We start from the raw sequence: 23,943 nt of genomic DNA on the forward strand, positions 1-23,943 counted from the left end.
TATGGTAACTCTATGTTTAACTATTTGAGAAACTACAGACTGTTTTCCAAAGTGGCTGCATCATTTTACATTCCCACCAGCAATGTCGTATGAAGGCTCCAATTTCTCCATCTCCTCGTCCGTAGTTACTATTATCTGACTTTTAAAAATTGTAGCCAACCTAGTGTGTGTGCAGTGGTATCTTATTATGGTACTGGTTTGCATTTCTCTGATGATTCATGATATTAAGCATCTTTTCAAGTGCTTGCCAGCCATTTGTATATTTTATTTGTAGAACTGTCTATTCAAATCATTTGCCCATTTTTTAACTGGGTTATTTGTTCTTCGTATATTTTAGATACAAGCCTCTTATCAGGTAAATGATTTGCAAATATTTTCCTCATTCTATGACTAGTCTTTTCACTTTCTTGAGAGTGTTCTTTGAAGTGTAAAAGTTTTTATGATGAAGTGAAGTTTATGTATTGGTATTTTTGCTCGTTGCTTGTGCTTTTGGCGTTATGTCTAAGAATCCATTGTCAAATTCCAAGTCACAAAGATTTATCCCTAAGTCTTCTTCTAAGAGTTTTATAGTTATAGCTTTTACTTTTAGGTCTTTGATCCATTTTGAGTTAATTTTTGTTTATGATGTGAAAGAAGGGACTAATTTTATTCTTTTGCATGTGGCTATCCAGTTGTCCTAGCACCATTTGTTTAAAGACTGTTCTTTCCCTCACTGACTAGTCTTGGCATCCTTGTCAAAAATCAGTTGAGCATAGATATGAATTTATTTTTGGACTCCCAATTCTATCTCATTGATTTATATATCTATCTTTTTGCCAGTACCAAGATGCTTAGGTTATTGTTGATTTGTAGAAAGTCTTGAAATTGAGAAGTATGAGACCTCCTACTTTGTTCTTCTTTATCAAGAATGTTTGGGGAATTCTTGGTCCTTGAGTTTACAATAGAATTTTAGGATCAACTTGTCAATTTCTATAAAGAAGCCAGCTGGGATTTTGGCGGGGATTGTATTGAATCTGCATATCAATTTGGAGACTAGCACCATCTTAACAATATTAAGCCTTCGGATCCATGAACACAAGATATCTTTCCATTTATTTAGTTCTTCTAAATTTTTCTTCAACAATTTTTTGTGGTTTTCCAAGTATATGTACTTATTTTGTTAAATGTATTCCTAAGTATTTTATTCTTTTAGGTTCTGTTATAAATGGAATTGTTTACTTAATTTCATTTTTGGATTGTTCATTGCTTGGTGCATAAAAATAAAATTGATTTTTATATATTGATTTTGTACCCTGTAAGCTTGCTGAACTCGTTTATTAGTTCAAATAGCTTTTTAGTGGATTCTTTAGGATTTTCTATATATAAGAGCATATCATCTGAGAAAAGAAATAGTATTAAATACTTCTTTCCAGTCTGGATGCCTTTCTATTTCATTTTCTTACCTAGTTATCCTGGCTAGAATTGGAGAAATAATAACATCTTTATCTTCACCTACCTCTAACTGAAACTTTACATTCCCTTTGGTTATGAAAATAGACAACAATCCACAGTAATGTTAGTGGTACCTCTGACTCTGACACCGATATAAATCACAGATATCTCATTACTTTTGTTAGAGATCTCTCAAAATATTCTTATGATTATCGGCACTTTGAAACTATGTAGTTATCAAACTTCTCATTATATCCCATAATTTAATACATTAATTAAAACAATAAATAATATCACATATTTCCCATATTTTGACAACTATAGCTCATTTAGTTGGTTTTTCATTATATTTTGTGCATGTAAGAGCATAAACAAGTTCCAGAGAAGATGGTAGTGTCAGGAAATCATAGATGTCCCAGAGCCTGGAATCTAGAGGACATTTGCTCTTCCCTGCTCCTCATTAAGATTATCCAGAGGGCAGGGATATTCTCTTCAGTCCTTGAGATCCTCTACCTAAAAGCCTAGCTCCTAAGTTAGAAATGGGGATAAATATGTATTCAGTATCTTGAATAGTGGTTTTCTTAGTCTTTATAAAAGTAACTAACAAAATAAAATCCTTCTGCACTTTTGTCCCATCAGGTACCTTCTCAAACCAGATTTCATGAGACGGCCCGATCGAACATTTGATCCCTTCTCTGAAACGCCTGTTGATGGGGTTATTGCAGCCACTTGCTCAGTGCAGGTAAGGTGCTTGTTTTTCACAGAATAGTATAAATGTATATGCAGGTGGTCTTGGAAAAGTCTTAAGAAATTACAACTAAAATATTTAATGTTGGGACTTCCCTGGTGGTCCAGTGGTTAAGACTCCATGCTCCCAATGCCTGGAACTAGATCCCACATGCTGCAACTAAGAACCCATGTGCCCACTAAGACCCGGTGCAGCCAAATTAAAAAAAAAAAAATTATGTCAATTTGCAAGATCCATGTGTGGCTCTCAACTTTGACTTTAAATTCTTTCTTTTTTTCTTGAGAAACATGTTTTTCTACTAGTGACATTATTAACTGCTTTTAATGAAAAACACCAGATCAAAACGTATCTGATAGAGGCTGTGGAGCAACGGGAACTCTTGGCCATTGATGGTGGGAATGCAAAATAATAAAACCACTTTGGAAAACAGTTTGGCAGTTTCTTACAAAACTCAACATACTCTTACTATATGATCCAGCAAGTTGTATTCCTTGTTATTTACCCAAATGAATTGAAAACTTATGTCCACAAAAAAACTTAACAGGGATGTTTTTAGCAGCTTTATTCATAATTGACAGAATTTTGAAAGTAACCAAGGTGCCATTTAGTAGGTGAATGGATAAATAATCAGTGGCACATCCAGACAGTGGAATATTATTTAGTTCTAAAAAGAAGTGAGCTATTGAGTCATGAAAAGATACGGATTAAATTTAAATGTACATTACTAAGTGAAAGAAGCCAGTCTGAAAAAAAAATAATCCCTGCACACACTGTATGATTCCAACTATATAACATTCTGGATAAAGGCAAAACTATGGAGATGGTAAAAAAGATCAGGAGTTGGGGGGGGGGATTAGCAGGCAGAGCACAAGGGATTTTAGGGCAGTGAAACTATTCTGTATGATACTACAATGGTAGATACGTGTCATTATACATTTTTCCAAATCCATAGAATGTACAACACCAACAGTAAACCCTAAATGTAAACTATGGACTTTGGGTGATAATGAAGTGTCAATGTAGGTTCACTGATTGTAACGAGTATACTACTGTGGTGCGAGATACACATAGTGGGGGAAGTGGTGGGTACAGGGACAGGGGTATATGAGGACTCTGTACTGTCTTCTCAACTTTGCTATAAAGCATAAACAGCTATCAAAAAAAAACTTATTAATGAAAAGATACCTACTATATGATTCCACTTATACTAAATTCTAGAAAACGCAAACTAATGTATAGTAACAGAAAGTAAATCAGTTGTTTCCTCTAGACAGAGATGGAAGAAGGGATGGATTACAAAAGGGCACAAAGAACTTTGGGAGTTGTTGGAAATCTTTATCGTCTTAATTGCGGTGATAGTTTTACAGATGTGCTCATGTGTAAAAACTGATCTCATTGTACACTTTAAACATGTACAGTTTATTTTATGTCAGTTATACCTCGAAAAACTGTTTCACAATTATTAGCTATTAGATACTGTGAAAAAAACCTAATAAGTGGCTGTAGTTATTTGGAAAATAAATGAAAAATAGTCTCTCCATAGCTTTAAAATAGATAAAATTTAATACTGGTCTTTACAAAAAATAACACTGTCCTGTATGAAGATTGTCAACATCAGTTTAGCATTGCTTTTCTTTCTGTGTGTCTCAAGACTTTTGAAAGAATTCAGTAAAAGTGTGGCGTGACAGAATTTCAGAGCTATGAAGTGACCTTAGGGCATATTTGAATCCATTGCTTCATTTCATAGGTATGGGCACTTAGGTGAAGATGCTGTGGACAGTATTTTTTTGTAATAGATGATTCATGTATAGTTCCCTCTTTCTTTTTCTAGGCAGTTCTCGGAGGCAGAACCTCTGCCTAGAATAGTTTTTTGCATGTAGTGCTTGCTCAACCATGTTTTAGTTTAATAAGGAATGAATACATTATTTCCATAGATAATTAAAATTTCTAAAGATGAACGGAGAATCTCTTCCTTCCAGATTATTCTTTGCTACTGATGATTACACTGACTTTACTTCTCTCTCATCCTATTTCTATAGGTCATATCAGGTCAGTTCTTATCAGATAAAAAAATTGGCACATATGTAGAAGTGGATATGTATGGGTTGCCCACCGACACTATCCGGAAGGAATTCCGAACACGCATGGTGATGAACAATGGACTCAATCCAGTTTACAATGAAGAATCATTTGTATTTCGGAAGGTAGGGTATTTTCAATGTGTCAGACTCACTCTGTGAAGTTGGGAACCACATTTTAATGTAGAGACACTACATGATATAGGGACAGTTATTCAACCCTAAATGTGTTCTTCTAATGCATGAGTTCTGCAGCCATCATATGATTATTGTTTCAGTTTGTCCCTGTCCCCCTCTTGGCTCTCCTTCCTCCTTGGTGGAGCCCACCTGCCACATGGCAGTGCCCAAGCCCCAGGTTAGCAGTCTACTCAGAGGGAGCCCTACAGGTGGACAGCATCACATGTGGGAGAGCTCTTCCTTGCCCTTGTGGCAGCTGGTGACTTGCACTGTTCCTTTAGCCAAGAATATGGGTAAGATGTTGCACCTAGACTGAGATCAATAAATGTCCTTAAATGGGTCAGTTGGTATTGTCCTGTGCCTCCAGAAAGTGTGGTCCCCATTGCTACCCACAGGTCCTGTGGGTCATGTGCTGTTTTTGTCTTTTTGTTTTTTATCTCCTTATTATACCTTGATCCTAAGACCAATCAGTCATTCTCTGTAATGATGCAGTTTTTAATCTTATAACCATTTTTTAAATTTGTTTTATTTATTTATTTTTGGCTGCGTTGGGTCTTCGTTGCTACGTGCAGGCTTTCTCTATTTGCAGCGAGTGGGGGCTACTCTTTGTTACGGTGTGCAGGCTTCTCATTGTAGTGGTTTCTCTTGTTGTGGAGCACGGTCTCTAGGCACACGGGCTTCAGTAGTTGTGGCTCACAGGCTCTAGAACACAGGCTCGGTAGTTGTGGCACACGGGCTTAGTTGTTCTGCGGCATGTGGGATCTTCCTGGACCGGGTCTCGAACCCGTGTCCCCTGCATTGGCAGGTGGATTATTAACCACTGAACCACTGGGGAGGCCCTTAATCTTGTAACCTTTTTTTTTCCAGTTGTTTCTCTTTCATCAATGGAAAATGTATTGAAAAATCCATGCATTGGCAGTACTATCTCAAAAATGCCTGTTTCTTTCTCACTTGTTCTGTTATCCAACCAAAATGCTTTCTTGCTTCTTCTTCAGGCACAGGTTTTCCAAGTGTTGCATGACATACGTATGTCATGCAACACAGATAATCAGTTTTTTATCTTAACAAAAATAGGGATTATCAACCTCAGAATTGGCTAACCTGTTTACAGAAAGCATATTACAGAAGATCAATATAGTTCAATAAATCAAGCCATTTTGACATGTAGGCACTCCCTGTTATGTGAATACCATTATCCATGCAACACCCTCCCCCCATTTTCACCTTCTCTTCTATAATCAGAGTGTAGTGTGAATTGCATACACAGCTGTGATGTGTCTTTATTTTATTCCCATGTTTTTCAATTTGTTATAGATGGATCTGTTGTCAGTATGGTCAGTGTTTTGGAGCATAATGAATAATCCCTGCACACATTTCCAGAAATTCAGAAAGTTGGCTTCAGGCATTGTTTTTGATGCATAGGGAAATATCAAACTTGGTTTTTCATGCAGTATTACTAGCCCCAGAAACAAGATGCCAATTTTGCGTCCTTCCCTGTTCTTCAGAAGTTACAATACATTGCCTTTCATTGATACCAAGTGCTTTAACTTTATTTTCCTTCTTGCTGGTATTGTTTTTGTTCATTGCACTAATCTCACAAGGTAAGCCCCCCATCACCACGTGAGGAACAACATAGTGACTGAAGGTTGGATGCATTTAATCTTGGTTTCTCCTGTTCATCTTCATGAAGTTGGAATTAAATTATAACCTCTAGCCACAAATAAGCAGCCAGTTCATTGTCTAGCTTTAGTCAAAGTGCTCAAATCAGGCGAGCTATCTTAGCGGCTCATAGCCAATAAATAGACATTCTTGATTAAAAAACATAGGATTTTTTTTGTCATGTTGCTCTTTAATATCTGAATAGGGCTTCTGCTATCTGAGCTCAGATGTTATGGCCATGTATTAGGTTTGGGGATGGCAAGAGTAGATGTCTTGTGTATATGTTAATGTTGTTTTTGTTCTGTTGGTGGTGGGGTTTTTTTGTTTTGTTTTGTTTGTTGTGCTGCACAGCTTGCGGGATCTTAGTTCCCTGACCAGGGATTGAACCTGAGCCCTTGGCAGTGAGAGCACAGAGTGCAAACCACTGGGCTGCCAGGGAATTCCCTATGTTAATGCTTCTAGCTGCCCCATCTTACTCTATTTAATATCCCAAAATGTTTTAAAAACTGAGGTGTTCAAGGAAAAGGGGAAATCTAAATTTATATATAGATTGTCTTTTGTACATGAGGTGTTTCTTCAAAGATACTTTCCATATTCTTAAAAACAGAGTTTGATGTCATAAGCAGCCCAGGTAGTAGACAGATCACAGGATTAGAAATCAGGAGCCCCAGTATCCAGGCCCAGCTGTCACTGACCATCTCTGACATAAAGGAAAGTCACTTTATTTCTCAGGGTCTCCTTTTGCTTATCCATTACATGGGTGGGATGGGGAAAGATGCCAAGGGTTGGAGTAGTCATCTTTCACATCCATTCATTCCATCTAAAATTTTCAGGAAATGATTTCCAGGAAATGAATTCCAACCTGTTCCAATTGCCTTTCTCAATGGCTTGGTCATTGTAGCTTATACAGTATGCTTTAAGAATGCAAATTGACCATTGGCTTATATTCACCATAAAGAAGCCTTTCAGAACAGTATGAATATACTCCAGATTCCTAGAGTTGTAATTCTTGGGAGCTGCGTTCCAAAAAGCAACGAAAAGTACCATTTCTTGTTTGCAGGTGATCCTCCCTGACCTGGCAGTCTTGAGAATTGCAGTGTATGATGACAACAACAAGCTGATTGGCCAGAGGATTCTGCCACTGGATGGCCTCCAAGCAGGCTATCGACACATTTCTCTTCGAAATGAGGGAAATAAACCTTTATCACTGCCAACAATTTTCTGCAATATTGTTCTTAAAACATATGTGCCTGATGGATTTGGAGGTTAGTTAAACTTTTAGAATTTATTTGTTTATTTTTGTGTGTGTATATATTTCCCCCTAAATTGCATGATTATAAGCTATTTCAACAATTGTTAAAAAAAAAAAGTATTTTGCTGACAATGCTGCCAACCCCTATAGTATTGAAGAAATCAGGGATAATTAGTAACCTCAGGTCTCCTAGTAAGAAATGAAAGGGCAAGTCTAGATTATCTTTAAGGTTCTTTCCTATTTTAAAATACTGTAATTTTATGTTGTTTTTCAACTTTCACAAATACATTTGTGAAAAATATATTTACACCATCACTTAAAGTGAGGAAAGACATGAATGATGTAAAACCTTAGATATCTTGTCAATTGGTTTCACTAAAAAGATTAAAATTGAACTCAACTATCAACATGCCTGGATTTTTTTTTCCCAAATCACAGGAGAGTTCATCCTCACACAAAATCCAGTCATCAGTCCATAAAAGACCACCTTTGGTTATACTAAGGAAATCAATGGGAAGAATCAAAAGTTGGACCAAGTCATAGGATTTTGCTTAAATCCAAACATATTAATTTTTTATAACCCCCAACTGTGCCAAGAACATTAAAAGAAAACAAAGATCCTCTATATTTTCAGAGTCTGTTGAACCAGGAAACAGTACACAAAGTACATCAAATTAACAAGGGTTCAAGTCCTGACTCTCCACTGCTAGCTGAGTGACCATGAGACAGTGACATCACCTTTCAAACCCCTCATTTCCTGGCCTGTAGAGTAAAGGTACCACTACTGTCTCCCTCATAACATCCTTATGAAGTGTGTGCTCATCATTACAGTATATAACATAACAAGGCATATATGCACACACATGTATCTGGCTCTAGATGAAGATCTAGTTTCTGTGCTATACTGGAACACATCACAGTCTTGTTTGGGGAACTTTAGGTTATTTTGTTGTGTGTTTATAACAACGCAGACTTCTCTGGAGGGCAGATTTTCTGCAACTAATGCTCAACGTTAACAACTTGAGTGCAGGTTCAAAAAGTAAAGTCAGCCACGAGGATTTTTCAGTTGAGAAATCAAGAGTAAAGATTCCTTCCCCCTTCCCTTTGTTTTTCGTGGAAAAGGAAGTCTATTAGAAACTGCAACACAGAGTAACAGATATGAGCACATGGAAGAGTCTGGGACTGGGTGATGTGGGGCTGGGTAAGCGGGTCAGAAAAGAGCCAGGAAGATCTGCGTGGGTGTTGAGAAGCATGTGATGGCCACGGGACATCAGCAGATGGATTAAATCAGGCTCCACATACTTGCACTTAGGAAGCAGGCAGTGCATAATACCTAATACATTTTAAAAATAGTTGTATAAACAAATATGTTGGAAGACTTAAAGGTTTTGCCTTTACATGTGTTCCTTTTCAAATGAAACTCTAATTTATTCCAGGGAAATGGGCTGTTTAAATAGAAAAGGATCTTCATGACTTTTTTCTTTTTTCCCTTAGATTCCATATATATGTGTTAGCATATGGTATTTGTTTTTCTCTTTCTGACTTACTTCACTCTGTATGACAGACTCTAGGTCCATCCACCTCACTACAAATACTCAATTTTGTTTCTTTTTATGGCTGAGTAATATTCCATTGTATATATGTGACATATCTTCTTTATCCATTCATCTGCTGATGGACACTTAGGTTGCTTCCATGTCCTGGTTATTGAAAATAGAGCTGCAATGAACATTTTGGTGCATGACTCTTTTTGAATTATGATTTTCTCAGGGTATGTGCCCTGTAGTGGGATTGCTGGGTCATATGGTAGTTCTATTTTTAGTTTTTTAAGGAACCTCCATACTGTTCTCCATAGTGGCTGTATCAGTTTACATTCCCACCAACAATGCAAGAGTGTTCCCTTTTCTCCACACCCTTTCCAGCATTTATTGTTTGCAGATTTTTTGATGATGGCCATTCCGACTGGTGTGAGATGATATATCATTGTAGTTTTGATTTGCATTTCTCTAATGATTAATGATGTTGAGAATTCTTTCATGTGTTTGTTGGCAATCTGTATATCTTCTTTGGAGAAATGTCTATTTAGGTCTTATGCCCATTTTTGGATAGGGTTATTTGTTTTTTTGTTATTAAGCTGCATGAGCTGCTTGTACATCTTGGAGATTAATCCTTTGTCAGTTGGTTCATTGGCAAATATTTTCTCCCATTCTGAGGGTTGTCTTTTGGTCTTGTTTATGGTTGCCTTTGCTGTGCAAAAGCTTTTAAGTTTCATTAGGTCCCAGTTGTTGATTTTTGTTTTTATTTCCATTTCTCTAGGAGGTGGGTATAAAAGGATCTTGCTGTGATTTATGTCATAGAGTGTTATGAAGAGCCTAGGGGTAAGACAGGAATAAAGACACAGACCTACTAGAGAATGGACTTGAGGATATGGGGAGGGGGAAGGGTAAGCTGTGACAAAGTGAGAGAGTGGCATGGACATATATACACTACCAAACGTAAAATAGATAGCTAGTGGGAAGCGACCGCATAGCACAGGGAGATCAGCTTGGTGGTTTGTGACCACCTAGAGGGGTGGGATAGGGAGGATGGGAGGGAGGGAGATGTAAGAGGGAAGAGATATAGGAACATATGTATATGTATAACTGATTCACTTTGTTATTAAGCAGAAACTAACACACCATTATAAAGCAATTATACTCCAATAAAGATGTTAAAAAAAAAGAGAGCAATGAATAGAAAAGGAAATGGTATAGTTTGTTGAGCTCCTACTTTCTGCCAAGCACATTACATAGAGTCCAGAAATGTGAAACTGTTCAGAATGGATGTGAATATATGTAGATGTATGCTGAAGAAATATCTGTATTTATCATGTGACTTATTACTAGTGTCAATATTTATGTAAGTATTGATTCAAATCTTCAAAAATCATCTTGCAAGTGTTCTTTCCTAACAATGTCATTGGAGTATTTCTATCAGAAGCATCAGAAATTTCTGTACTACGTTATCCTTGATGGGATTAGGCAGTTGACATCTTAACCTCAGATGTGACATTCAAAGGCTGTTTATTCAGAATTATCAGTCATTTCTTTTATATGTGAAGAAACCGAGGGCAGGCATTATGAGGGTTTATTTAAGAGACTTACCTGAAAGTAAGAAAATAAGAATATGAGAACTTTTTCCACATTTCTGATCCTCTTTACAGCCTCTTGATTTCCAAAATGTGTTTGTATTTCATCTGCTTAACTAACCACCCACATTCAGATCTGAACATTTATGTACTGAGCCAGCACATGAGGAAGTCTACAGAGTCCCTGTTGCCTAGAACATTGATATTTGTTGATTCTATAGGAAAACATTCAAAGTGAAATTCTACACCACTGCACTCCAACATTTTCTGAGGAAAAAAGAAGAAAGTGGTCAATATACATCATCAGATCTTTATGTGGCTAAAGAGAGATAATATGAATTCATTCATCCATTCCACAAATGTGTTTAGCGGGTTTTATTCTGTAAAAGGCAAAGTAGGTACAATATGTATCAGAAAGAGATTCTGACAACGTAAAAAATTTTTAAAGGGTCATTCATAAATCCACTGCCCAGAGAGAACTGTGTTACCATATTGGTCCCTTTACTTCCAATCTAATTTCTTCTCTTTATTTTATTTTTAATAAAATTGGATCTTACTATGCACACTCAGTTGGATTCATATTTCAGAGACTTAATTTTTTTTTCACATAATGGAGAGTATTTTCTCGATGTCATGAATTATTCTTATTGGCTAGATGAGATTCCATTTTATGTATGCTGTAATTTATCATGTTATTGCTACATTAAACTCATTTCTATTTTTCTTTCTTATAAACAATATTGCATTTAAGAACCCTAAATGTAAAGCTTTGGAAATATTCATGGTTGTTTCCTGGAGATGAATTCTTTGAAATGGATTTGTTGCATCAAAGTGTGTATACATATTTAAAGCTTTAGATACAAGTTGACAAATAACCCATCAGCAGTGTATGAGCTATAACTTTTGTTAGCATTTACTAGTTTAAAAAGTAAAAACGGCATACCATTCATGTATTCATTTAAGTTATTTTTTCACAAAATAATAGATATTTTCAACAATTATTTAGTACCTACTCTATGAATAGCCTGAGTAAGAGATATAAAGTTGAAAAAGTCATGTACACTTAACCTCAAGAATTTTCCAACCTTGTACTCATATCCATTTTCGTAAGCAGGCATATATGTATACGTAGATAAGTGTAACCTGTTCTATAAATACCCCAAGAGCAGTAGCCAGATGGTATTTGGAGCATTGAACCAAGGAGTGATTAATCAGAGTAGGGAGGTTTCAGTAGCTGTCTGGGTCTTGAAAGATGAATAATACATCACAGCAGAGAGGTAGACTGGATTTCTCTCCAGATAGGGAAGCAGCCCAGGCCAAGGCCTTGATAAGGAAAGTGCTGGACTTACTGATTCATTCTGATGAAGCTGAAATACAGTGTGTTTGGCGTTAACACTGAAAAGATCTGGTTCCTGTTTGAGGATGTGTCCTCAAAACCTAGTGTTAGTCAGCAAGAACAGTGTGCTGTTCCTGTTGAACAGCTTGGGCACCTTCAGGAAAATATTCTCATTGTCAGGGCACTAAGTAATTTGGTAAATTATGTCTTCTCGGCTTTTAGGTGCGTCGGTTTGTCTAAAATCACTCCATAATTTTAGATCCAGTTACAGAAGTAAGACCTCTTAGGCCTGACCAAGCTAAGTAAGCCCCAGCTTTTACAGTCCACCAAATACTTACCCTAGGAATTATTTCTTTAATCAGATTGTTAAAAGCAAACAATTTTTTAAAATTATACTGTAGTGGCGTGTAACATTATTTGTATAAAGAAGATTAGAAACAACCTAATCCATCGCTAGGGATCAGTTAAATATGTTACAGCCATTCTGTAGAATACTGTGTTAATAGCCATTAAAAATAATAACATGGATATATATACACTACCAAATGTAAAATAGATAGCTAGTGGAAAGCAGCCGCATAGCACAGGGAGATCAGCTCGGTGCTTTGTGACCACCTAGAGGGGTGGGATAGGGAGGGTGGGAGGGAGGGAGACGCAAGAGGGAAGAGATATGGGAATATATGTATATGTATAGCTGATTCACTTTGTTATAAAGCAGAAACTAACAAACCATTGTAAAGCAATTATACTCCAATAAAGATGCAGAAAAAAAAAACAGGTAAATTCTCAATGACAAATTAAACTTTGAATTTCAGTGCATTAAGAAAGTTAGTGAAAAATGTGTGATTTGCACTAAAAAAAATAACTTGGCTCTCAGTATTTGAACATAGGAATATGACAGTGATATATTGCTGAGTGAAAAAATAAATTGCAAAACAATCTCATTATTATTTACAAAAAGCCCTATAACTCTCTATTTATACATGTATAAAATGCATAAAAAATTCTAGAAGGATACATACCCAACGTTAATAGTGTAACCACTATCTGAGAGTAGGGATGAAGGTTTGGTGGAGCTTCCCCATGGCATTGGACAGCGTCCAGGAACATCACAGAGAATTCACTGTCCAGTATGGCAGAACTCCACTTATTACTTCTGGGCTGTGGTAGTCAAAGTGGTATCTCATCATTTCAAATCACGTATTTATAATTATGAGTCAGATTGAGCTCATTTTGTATATATATATATATTTTGTCACATATTCCTGTGCCTGCAAAAAACTCTAGTGCCTTTGTTTTGTTTTGTTTTAGATTGGGTTGTTCCTCTTTTTCTTAAGTAATTGTTTAAATCAAATTTTAATTTACTCATAAGATCTTTTTCTATTAATTTCTAAAGTGGTCTCATATACATTTTAATGTCTAGATAAAGTTCTATGAATGTAATGGTTGGAGATTCAAAGACTGTCTATTTTTCTTGTCCCGAAAGAATGCTATTTCATTGAGGCCACATAACAGGTACATAAGAACACTGACGGAGCCCCGTGGCTGTCTAACCTTGGATGACTTTAGCATAACATTTTGTTTTAGTGTCCTCATTGCAATTCGGCGATAACAGTAGTACCCTCCTCATAAGTGAAGATCAAATGAGCTCTTGGAATAGTACCTGACCATAACAGCCCTCCATTATTTTTTTTCATTTTATTTATTTCTAATGAGTTAAAGAAAACTCAATTGGTTCTATTTTCTTCTCCCTAACTTTACCCTTTAATTGACTGCAGTAAATTATTTTGTCATAAGTAATTCATCATCCTAAGAAAAATCTCTTAATCCTGGGCTTGCTAAGAAGCTTCAGAATTCTAATGTATTAGTAATGTTACTATGATTGTCTTTAAGCACCAGCAACTCTGTATTCTACATGATTTTTATATGTATTTTAAATCTCAGTAATGTCAGGTGGGTGATGTCATTTTATAGCAATAAGAAAAATGTTCTTAAATGGCTTTTCCAAGTTAAGGCGGTTCTTTAGGGAGGGCTTGGGCTTTTGCAGGAGCTTCTGGTCACTTATTTATTGGGCTTCTGTGCTATAAGGTCACCATATGATGATGAATCTCTACTGATTAGGCAACTAGGTACTTCTGTAATTGCTCAAAATATTTCTACTTTCTTGCATGTGGTACTCTTTAGATGCCTTGGACTCTGAGCTGACCCATTCCCTCCCAAACAGGAGATAGGTCCAGAACCAGTGTTTTCCACCCTGACCCTCTTCCACTCCTGTGAGTTCCCTGTTTTCATTCCTCACCCCCTCGGGAGACAGAGGCAGGGAATTCCACTTTTCCTTCTCATTATTATAACAACTCCCAAGATACACAAAGAGATAAGCAAACAAAGATGATTCTGGAAGATTCTGAATTATTCATAGATCTTTCTGCTCCTGAGATGCCTAGATGTAAAGTATCTCTGGGCTTAAGAACAGAGGTGAACTCTCTCAGCTCTCAGAAACTAAACTTGAATGTGAAAAAAATAAAAGGTAACATTTAGAAGAAGAATGACTAGGAAGGAATCAAGTCTGAGTTTAATTTTTTGTAATATTAGTTTTCTACTGAACATAGAGCTAAACAGTCCTCTCGTTCATTTCCACACACACACGCACACACACACACACACAGTAGAAGTACTAGGTTGGGTGCTAAAGTGCGTTTTCCTTTGTCAAATCCAGTGAGACTCAGTGTGCTGAGTTGTCTTTGCTGCTTTTTCTGTAGGTGCAGGCACCACTGACAATGGCATTTACCTATCACAACAACTTTGCCACTGTTAGCCACTGCTGTTGGTGACGGGAGACGGTTCCAAAGATGATGACAATTAAATGAGTGTCAGTATTTCTTTTTTCCCACCACTGTTGCTTTGATGGTTTTTATCGTTTGTATTTCTTCTATCATTACTGAGTGGTAGTGAGGAGAACAAATAAGAGAGTCAAAGCTATGCTTCCAGAGTTCACGGATCACCAGTGTGATATTTGTGTCACTCCAAGCTGTGTTTCATGAGCCTCTTGTCCCTTGTCCCTTGAGCAATGCTTATCACTGCTTCCACAGCTATAGATTACCTCTTCTACAACTAGGCTAATTTTATGTCAGCAAAGACGAAGTGGTTCTTTGTTTATTTGCCCAATTCCCCTTTCTGCCCCCCTTATGGTTAAAGATACAGCATGGGGTGGGGGTGTTTCTTGTTCACTTGTCCGGTATCTTCACAGGGTTGCTTTCCAACCTCTTTGCAAAGATAACTGACCATTTCTTACATCAGATGGTTCCAGAGGAGGAGCAACCATTATTAATATGCCATTTGTGGAGTATGACCTCAGAATTTCCCAGTACAATTTAAAGATTTTCCATTTTGTCCTGTCCTTCATGGATGCTAAAATGTCTCATTCTTTCTATCAAATATTTGTTGAAAAACCGATTCACATAGCAGTGATATCCATTTTTATGACCTCTTCTGAACTACAGAAAATATTAGTTAGAACACCAAGAAGAAAAGCTCTAGTGGGAAGGGGGCAGGATGAATTATGGTGAAATAACATTGGGAGTTGCTAGGCTAAGTGAATTTATACATGTTTATTGCATAGTTCCTTGAGATGCTCTGTGAATGTCTGAGAAGAGGGGAGACGTGAGGATTTCCTGATCTTATTCAACCACAAGATCTTCTGGCCTCTGAACCTTCTGTATCTTCTAGCATTCCTGGAAATGCAGTTTGGGAAATGATCAATCATTTGGTAGAAGCTAAAAGAGCTAATCCAAAATCATAGTTATAGAATTTGTTGACCTTTACTAGCATCACTTTGAAGCCAACAGGGAACATGTATTTTTCTGCTGCCTTTACCTGTTGATGAGGTAGAAACAGTAGAGTTGGGAATGAAAGGGAACCTGGGCCAGGAGTGAGCACACGGAGGGAGAGAAGGATGTCACAGGTGCCATGGTTGGTGCTCACCACTGAGGCACCCACGTGCCTTGAAAAACAGTGGTTAAACCAGTAAGCAAACAAACAAAACCCAGAGTTCTCCTAAAAAGCCAATAAGTATCTGGAAGTCTGTACTAAGGAACCACCATCTTCTTTGCAGTTCTTGGGGATACCTAAGTTGATGCTTTCAACTCTATATGGAAGTGAGAAAACACGGGCAGGAAGGAAAGAGGAGAAAAACAGGAATATACATGGAAACTCTTCATCAGGAGACCAGCCTTTTGGAAATGGCACTAAACCCTAAAATACTTGGTATTTTGAAAAAATATAAATAAGTAAGATTGGTAGACTTGAAACAACAGAAACTTTTGTTCTCTCACAGTTCTGAAAGCTAGAAGTTTGAAATCAAGCAGTCAGCAGGACCATGCTCCCTCTGGAGGCTCTTAGGAAAATCCTTCCTTTCCTCTTCCCAGACCCTCCTGGTGGCTGCCCGCAGCCCTTAGTGTTCCTTGGCTTGTAGCTGTATCACTGCAATCTGCCTCCATCATCACCTGGCCTTTCTTCTCTTTGTCTCTGTGTGTCCTGTCCTCTTCTTATAAACATACTAGTCATGGGATTTAGCGCCAGCCTTAATCCAGAATGGTTTCATCTCAGACCTTAACTAATTACATGTGCAAAGGCCCTGTTTATGAATAAGGTCACATTCTGAGGTTCTGGGCCTCACATTCTGAGGTTTTTGGAGATGGTATTCAACCCAATGTGCCCTCTTGATTCTGCTTTATTTTCTCTATACTCATTTTTTTCCATTAATTATTCTTCAATAACTATTTTAAAGCTTATTAGGAACAAAGTTTGTTAGGAATGCACATCAGGCATATAGGTTGTTATATTGTATATCTGAACTACTAATTTCTGATTTAAAAATGATGAAGGAATCATTTTTTGCACTAACATATTCCTTGCAAAGTCATCTTTTATAGAAAAAATGAAAGTCCATCTAAATATCTAGCAGTGGGGAGTAGTTTTATACATAAACTCAATGGAACATTGTCTACTCACTAAAGATAATTTTTAAAGCTCTACATATATAACCTAGTACATCTAAAAAGCATATTATATAATGTTTTCTTCCAGTTGTATTGAGATATAATTGATGTACAGTGCTATATAAGTTTAAGGTGTACAGCATAATGATTTGATTTATATACATCATGAAATGATTATCGCAATAAGTTTAGTGAACATCCGTCATCTCATATAGATACAAAATTAAAGAAATAGGAAAAAAACCTTTTCCTTCTGATGAGAACTCTTAGGGTTTATTCTCTTAACAACTTTCATATTTAACATACAGCACTGTTAATTATATTTATCATGTTGTACATACGTCCCTGGTACTTATTTATCTTATAACTAGAAGTTTGTGCCTTTTGTATAACCACTCTGACAGGTGTGAAGTGATATGTCATCGTGGCTTTGATTTGCATTTCCCTGATGAGTTGTGATGTTAAGCAACTTTTCATGTGTCTTTTGGTCATTTGTATGTCTTCTTTGGAAAACTGTCTATTCAGGTCCTTTGCCCTTTTTTTAAAATCAGATTGTTTGTTTTTTTGATGTTGAGTTGTATGAATTATTTGTATATTTTGGATATAAATCCCTTGTTAGATTTATCATTAGCAAATATCTTCTCCCACTCAGTAGATAGTATTTTTGTTTTGTTGATGGTTTCCTTCACTGTGCAAAAGTCTTTAGTTTGATGTACCCCCATTTGTTTATTTTTGCTTTTGTTTCCCTTATGTGAGGAGTCATATCCAAAAAAATATTATTAAGACCGATGTCAAAGAGCTTACTGCCTATGTTTTCTTCTAGAAGTTTTTTGGTTTCCGGTCTTATATTTAAGTCTTTAATCCATTTTGAATTTATTTTTGTGCATAATGTGAGAAAGTAATCTAGTTTCATTCTTCTGCATGTAGCTGTCCAGTTTTCCCAATACCATTTATTGAAGAGTTTGTCTTTTCCCCATTGTATATTCTTGCCTCTTTTGTCATAGATTAATTGCCCATATAAGTGTGGGCTTGTTTCTAGGCTCTCTATTCTGTTCCATTGATCTATGTATCTGTTTTGATGCCAATACCATACTATTTTGATTACTGTCACTTTTAGTATAGTTTGAAATCAGGGCGTCTGATTCCTCTGGCTCCATTTTTTTCCCTCAAGACTGCTTTGGCTATTCAGAGTCTTTTGTGTCTCCACACAAATTTTAAGATTTTTTGTTCTAGTATGTAAAAAATGCCATTGGTAGTTTGATAGGGATTTCATTGAATCTGTAGATTGCTTTGGGTAGTATAGTCATTTTCACAATGTTGATTCTTCCAATCCAAGAACATGGTATATCTCTCCATCTGTTGGTATCATCTTTAATTTCTTTCCTCAGTGTTTTATAGTTTTCTGCATACAGGTCTTTTGTCTCCTTAGGTAGGTTTATTCCTAGGCATTTTATTCTTTTTGTTGCAGTAGTAAATGGGAGTGTTTCCTTAATTTCACTTTCAGATTTTTCATCATTAGTGTATAGGAATGCAAGAGATTTCTGTGCATTACTTTTGTATCCTGCAACTTTACCAAATTCATTGATTTGCTCTAGTAGTTTTCTGGTGGCATCTTTAGGATTCTTTATGTATAGTACCATGTCATTTGCACACAGTGACAGTTTTACTTCTTTTCCAATTTGTATTCCTTTTATTTCCTTTTCTTCTCTGATTGCCATGGCTAGGACTTCCAAAACTATGTTGAATAATAGTGGTGAGAGTGTACATCCTTGTCTTGTTCCTGATCTTAGAGGAAATGCTTTCAGTTTTTCACCATTGAGAATGATGTTTGCTGTGGGTTTGTCGTATATGGCCTTTATTATGTTGAGGTAGTTTCCCTCTATGCCCACTTTCTGGAGAGTTTTTATCATAAATGGGTGTTGAATTTTGTCTAGGATGGCAGGAGAGGAGATGTTTACTTTTCATTTTATACATTTGAATGTTTATCATGTACATATATTATTTTCTATTATAAAAGAAAAAAATTATGAAAAAAAATTAAAAATCATATCAATGTAATTAGAAGGTGATTCTGCTAGGAGTAAATTTTTAAAAATACAACTTTTAAGAGTTGTAAATTATGTACTGCTTTAAGGGTATGAGAATAATGATTCCTTCTATAATATTGATAAATTATACAAAATTGTATGAAATTCCGTTTGAAAGTACTTGGAACTCTTCAATTGATGTTACATAAAAGACATTTTTTTTTTTTTTTGGCCACATCAGGAGGCTCACAGGATCTTAATTCCCCAACCAGGGATTGAACCTGGGCCACCGCAGTGAAAGCAACAAGTCCTAACCACTGGACTGCCAGGGAATTCCCTAAAAGATGAAATCTTGAAATATTTCTCCAGTGTTTTCTCAGCTATAACTTGCACTCACTTTATCTACATGGTACAAAAATTGGCTTTAAATATGCATTTTCCTTCTGTATCTAAAAATAAGGTTAGTGCTGGTGGCGTCTACTGTGCTCCAGGTACTTTTTCTTTCTTTCTTTTTTTTTGGGGGAGGGGTACGCAGGCCTCTCACTGTTGTGGCCTCTCCCATTGCGGAGTACAGGCTCTGGACGCGCAGGCTCAGCGGCCATGGCTTGCGGGCCCAGCCGCTCCGCAGCATATGGGATCTTCCCGGACTGGGGCACGAACCCGAGTCCCCTGCATCAGCAGGCGGACTCTCAACAACTGCGCCACCAGGGAAGCCCGGTACTTTTTCATTGAATGCTCATAATGCCTCTGCAGGGTGGGTGTATTAGTTCTAATTTTCCTATGAAGAAACTGAGGCTGGAAATATTGATCAACTTGTTCAAAGTCACACAAGTAGAGAGACCCCAAGGCAATTCACTTAGCTTGACCTGCCTCCCCGTCTTCTTCATTTGGGGAAAAAAATAAAGGGAAAGGAAGAGAAAATCATCTGGCCTTTTATTCTTGCCTTTACTTATTTCTTGTTCTCAGCAACTAGTTGTGCTTTTCTAACCTTGTCTTATGTCCTAGGAGAAGGTACTTAACAGAAGGCATCACAGGGGTCGGAGATTATAAACAGTTTGTTAGCTGAATTTTCATAGATGTTTTCAGTAAAACAGAGAATTTACAGCTCAGTGATATTTTTTTCCCCAGATATTGTGGATGCTTTATCAGATCCAAAGAAATTTCTTTCCATTACGGAAAAGAGAGCAGACCAAATGAGAGCTATGGGCATTGAAACTGTAAGTAGCAATGGTCAATTAAAGACAGCTGAGTTGGGGAAGTTTGGTTGTCTAACAGTGACTACATGAGCAAGACAAAGTAATAAATTAATAGAACAAGTTCAAAAGTTGTTTTTGAAACTGAACTTATCAATTCAACAAAAGAGTTTCAAAGGTCTATGAGGGTGTAGCATATTTAATAAAATGTGACCCACTTCCTCACTGTGGCTTTACTCACATCCGGGGATCCTGGCCCCATTAGAAATGAAATGGAAAACATTCATGATGCTTTTAGGAACATTTAGAATATAGGATGCTTTTGTGAGACACTGAAATACCAGCTAACCTTATTCAGTGTATTAATGAAATTTGCGTTTACTATTTATTTTTTACTAGTCTTGCATCCAAACTTCAATTTCAGTGCACAGTTGTGGTGTTTGCTTCTTTGTTTTTAAAACTCCCCTTACTCCTCAGTTTAGAATGGAAATGAAAATCTCTCCAGTAGCTGGAGAAAAAGAAGGTATACACTGCTTGTAAAGGAGCTACATCTGCTTTCCTAGGCTTCATCATTTGTCTCAAGCCTGAGAAAACCATGTGTTTACTCCTGCCAAGCAAAGATCTATTTAAGGAGTAGAGGCTAGGATGCAGAAGGGGAAAAGTTGATGGTACAGACTGGATTCAGTAAAAGGAAGAATGTGCAAGACATTTGATCTCACAGTGGCATTCATTTGGGTCAGTATAAACATTTCTGTTCCAGAGTGACATCGCCGATGTGCCCAGTGACACGTCAAAGAATGACAAGAAAGGGAAAGCCAACACAGCGAAAGCAAGTGTGACCCCTCAGAGCAGCTCAGAGCTCAGGCCCACCACCACGGCCGCCCTGGGAGCTGGCCTGGAGGCCAAGAAAGGTAAAGGAGAGTTGTCTGGGCTCCTTGTCTCTTCTGGCAATTTTAGAATCTTTGATGCAGCTATTTAGACTTGTTAATTTTGCCAGTTTTCATGGTTCCATAATCTCAAGAGCAGCAGGTTTTCTTGTGGGTTGAACCAACAGCTTAATTTCCCTGAGTGGTTAACAGGAAGTCAGTGTTTCATCTGCTAGATCCCCTGCACTGTAGTCATACTGTGTAAAATATTTGTAGATCTAAAAATGTTTACATTTGGTGTCCTTTATGGAAAGAAACATTCACAGAGTGAACTTAGCAAACTCATCCCCTCTCTCCTCCAGATACTACCATAGGCATGGGCAGTGAGCTTATGAACCAACAGAATCCTGATTGTTCTGACATTCCTGGATTCCTTTATTGATGATTTCCCCCCATCTGTAGATATTTAGCATCCGTGACTATTTATTTGTAAAATTATTGATGGGCATCTGAAGGCCAGTTCTGTGTGGTTACCTATGAATGAAATGAAAGATCATTAGAGGTGGCATTGCAAAGAATTATGTGTCCCATGTGCTGGTGTGTAGGGGTAGCAATTGTACTGATTATTTAAAGGGAACTTCCATTCTTATTGTCCAGGCCTCCATTCTGATTGGATGGCCCCCATCCCATATGATAATTAAATATTGTAAATATTCTCCTTGACCTGAATCATTTACTAAATTCACTCTTCTTACTTTAAGAAGAATTTCTGCTTTTCCTAATGGTTTTCTACTCAGTATACATATCTCCCATTTATATGTGAATTCAGCATCTTTGGTATAAGAAGATCAAGTTATCTGTGTACTTAAATACACACAGTGCTGCAGTTTAAGGTAAGAAATGACAGGCTTTCCTTAACCAAAGCAGCATTGTAATTTAGCAGGAAACTAAGTGTGCACTGAGCTTTGTGAAACAAATTAGAGAATGAGACATCGCAAAAGTAACCCCAGTTGTACTTTGCAACTTGTCTGTTTCTCCCTGGAAAGAACGTGGAACAAGGTAATGATACAGGATTTGGGCGTTCTGTCCAGCACTGGTTGTTCCTAACATCAGCCACCCAGACAGAGATAGAGAGTGGAAAATGGAAGAGTTTTTGTTTAGTTAAAGTTCTTGTGTCATGCCCACCAGCACATAAAGACATTAGTAATTATAGTGAGTTAAGTGGCCTGCAAAATCAGTGTGACTAGCTTTCAGAGGACAGAAGTGATCCTAGGTCTAGAAGGGACCATATTTGTGTTTTGAACTGTTTCATTCCTGGTTCCAAATGAGGTTACACAGGAAGGAGCCACTGGAAGAAAGATCTCCCTTTCCCTCGTCCCCTCGGCAGATGCCCTGAGGAAGAGGGTCTACACACTCATTTTGGCCTTTAGTTCAGGAGACTTGGGAGCCTCCTCTAAGTGGCAGTACTCGGTTCTATGAGAAATGCCTTTACACCTTCAGGGACCTCACATGGCCCAAGGGGTAAGATGGGACAGGCTTCCACCCCTCGGCCAGGCAGTGTTTGTGAGCACTGACCTCTCAGAAACAAGAGGGAGAGGGCCCCTTCCAGCTGGCGCTCAGAGGAGACTTAAGGATGATGTCCTAACTGAGCTGGACCTTGAAACGAAGGTCTGACGTGAACAGGAAGAGAAGGTGGAGGAGCCCAGGAAGAGGCCACATAGGAAGCAGCCAGGGGTGGGAAAGGGGGCAGGGCCAGTCCTGGTCTGGAAAGGATCTGGGGCACCTGAGAATGGGAAATGACATCAGAGGATTTTTTTTAAGAAGATGAATACAGTCTTGGCAGAAATATTCTTTAAAAGGAAGGAATGGATGCTAAGGGCAAGTGAAGAATTAGAGTATTTGTGCCTCTACTAAAGCACTTATCACCTTACATTTATATTATATATTTATTCACATTATATTTATATGACGTGATAACAACCAGAGAAAGCAGTTATTGCGGACAAGACCACCCCTCTGTCATTCAATGTGTCCCTGGAATGATGCCTAGTAAAGATCTAAAGTCTCTTCTCTTAAGAAGTAAATGGGTGATGAACGAATGAGCCATACTAATGGCCAGAAGGGCCTGAATTAGGCTGGAAGTACTCAGAGGGAAAGGAAGGATGGAAATCAGTTGGTGGCTTGGATATGGGACTTAGAAGGTAACTCAGCGACTTCAAGCACAGGTCACAGAGAGAGATGGTGCCGTTGAGTGAAGTAGAGAACTCAAGAGGAAGAAAAGCTTTGAGTAAGATGATTCTGGTCCTGGACATCATCAAGTTCAAGCTGTTGGTGGTACATCTGGGTGGAAATATGAAACAACAGAGCTGTGGTAGGTAAAGAGGAGGAGAAGGGAGAGAAAGAGAGAGATAGAGTGAATGTGAGAATGCTTAGAAAGATAGCAGGAATGAAAACAAAGAAAAACAGAGAGAGATCTATGTTATAAGAAGAATGAGGGCTTTCCTGGTGGTGCAGTGGTTGAGAGTCCGCCTGCCGATGCAGGGGACAAGGGTTCGTGCCCCGGGCCGGGAAGATCCCACATGCCACGGAGAGGCTAGGCCCGTGAGCCATGGCTGCTGAGCCTGCGCGTCTGGAGCCTGTGCTCCGCAATGGGAGAGGCCACAACAGTGAGAGGCCCGCCTACCACAAAAAGAAAAAAAAAAAAGAAGAATGAGTTTTGGAAGGTATTGTAGACAGTCCAGAGAAGTTAAGACTGCATAATTACTGTTGGATCAGGGATGCCTGGGTGATGAGAATGGAAACCAGGTTAGAAAAATTGGTGATTTAAGATATAAAATGGTTGTTGTGGAGAAGAGTAGCATGTTGGTAGGAACCAGTGAAGAGAAAGAGAAGGAAAATGCAAGAGAGAGGTATATAGTGAAACAGGCTCTGAGGAAGAGCTGAATCAAGAGAAAGTAAACGATCCTGCTGCATAAAGAGGGAAGAGAGGTGTCCTATCTGAGCCAAGAAGAGAAGTTTCAGGGTGAAAAGGAAGCCGTCAGGGTGGAGCCCA

General features: G+C 37.8%; 1 protein-coding gene across 1 annotated transcript in view; it reads left to right on the plus strand.

Moving 5' to 3' along the window:
- Positions 1–23,943, plus strand: part of PLCB4 (phospholipase C beta 4) — a 421,917-nt gene that overhangs the window by 363,916 nt on the left and 34,058 nt on the right. The window contains exons 25-29 of the mRNA XM_081256673.1: positions 2,071–2,173; positions 4,219–4,383; positions 7,154–7,358; positions 19,961–20,049; positions 20,786–20,936. Coding sequence (XP_081112799.1) covers positions 2,071–2,173; positions 4,219–4,383; positions 7,154–7,358; positions 19,961–20,049; positions 20,786–20,936 — 713 coding nt within the window. The remainder of the gene's footprint in view (positions 1–2,070; positions 2,174–4,218; positions 4,384–7,153; positions 7,359–19,960; positions 20,050–20,785; positions 20,937–23,943) is intronic.

Source organism: Mesoplodon bidens (genome assembly GCF_964165515.1).
Source record: "Mesoplodon bidens genome assembly, chromosome: 15".
Taxonomy (NCBI): Eukaryota; Metazoa; Chordata; class Mammalia; order Artiodactyla; family Ziphiidae; genus Mesoplodon; species Mesoplodon bidens.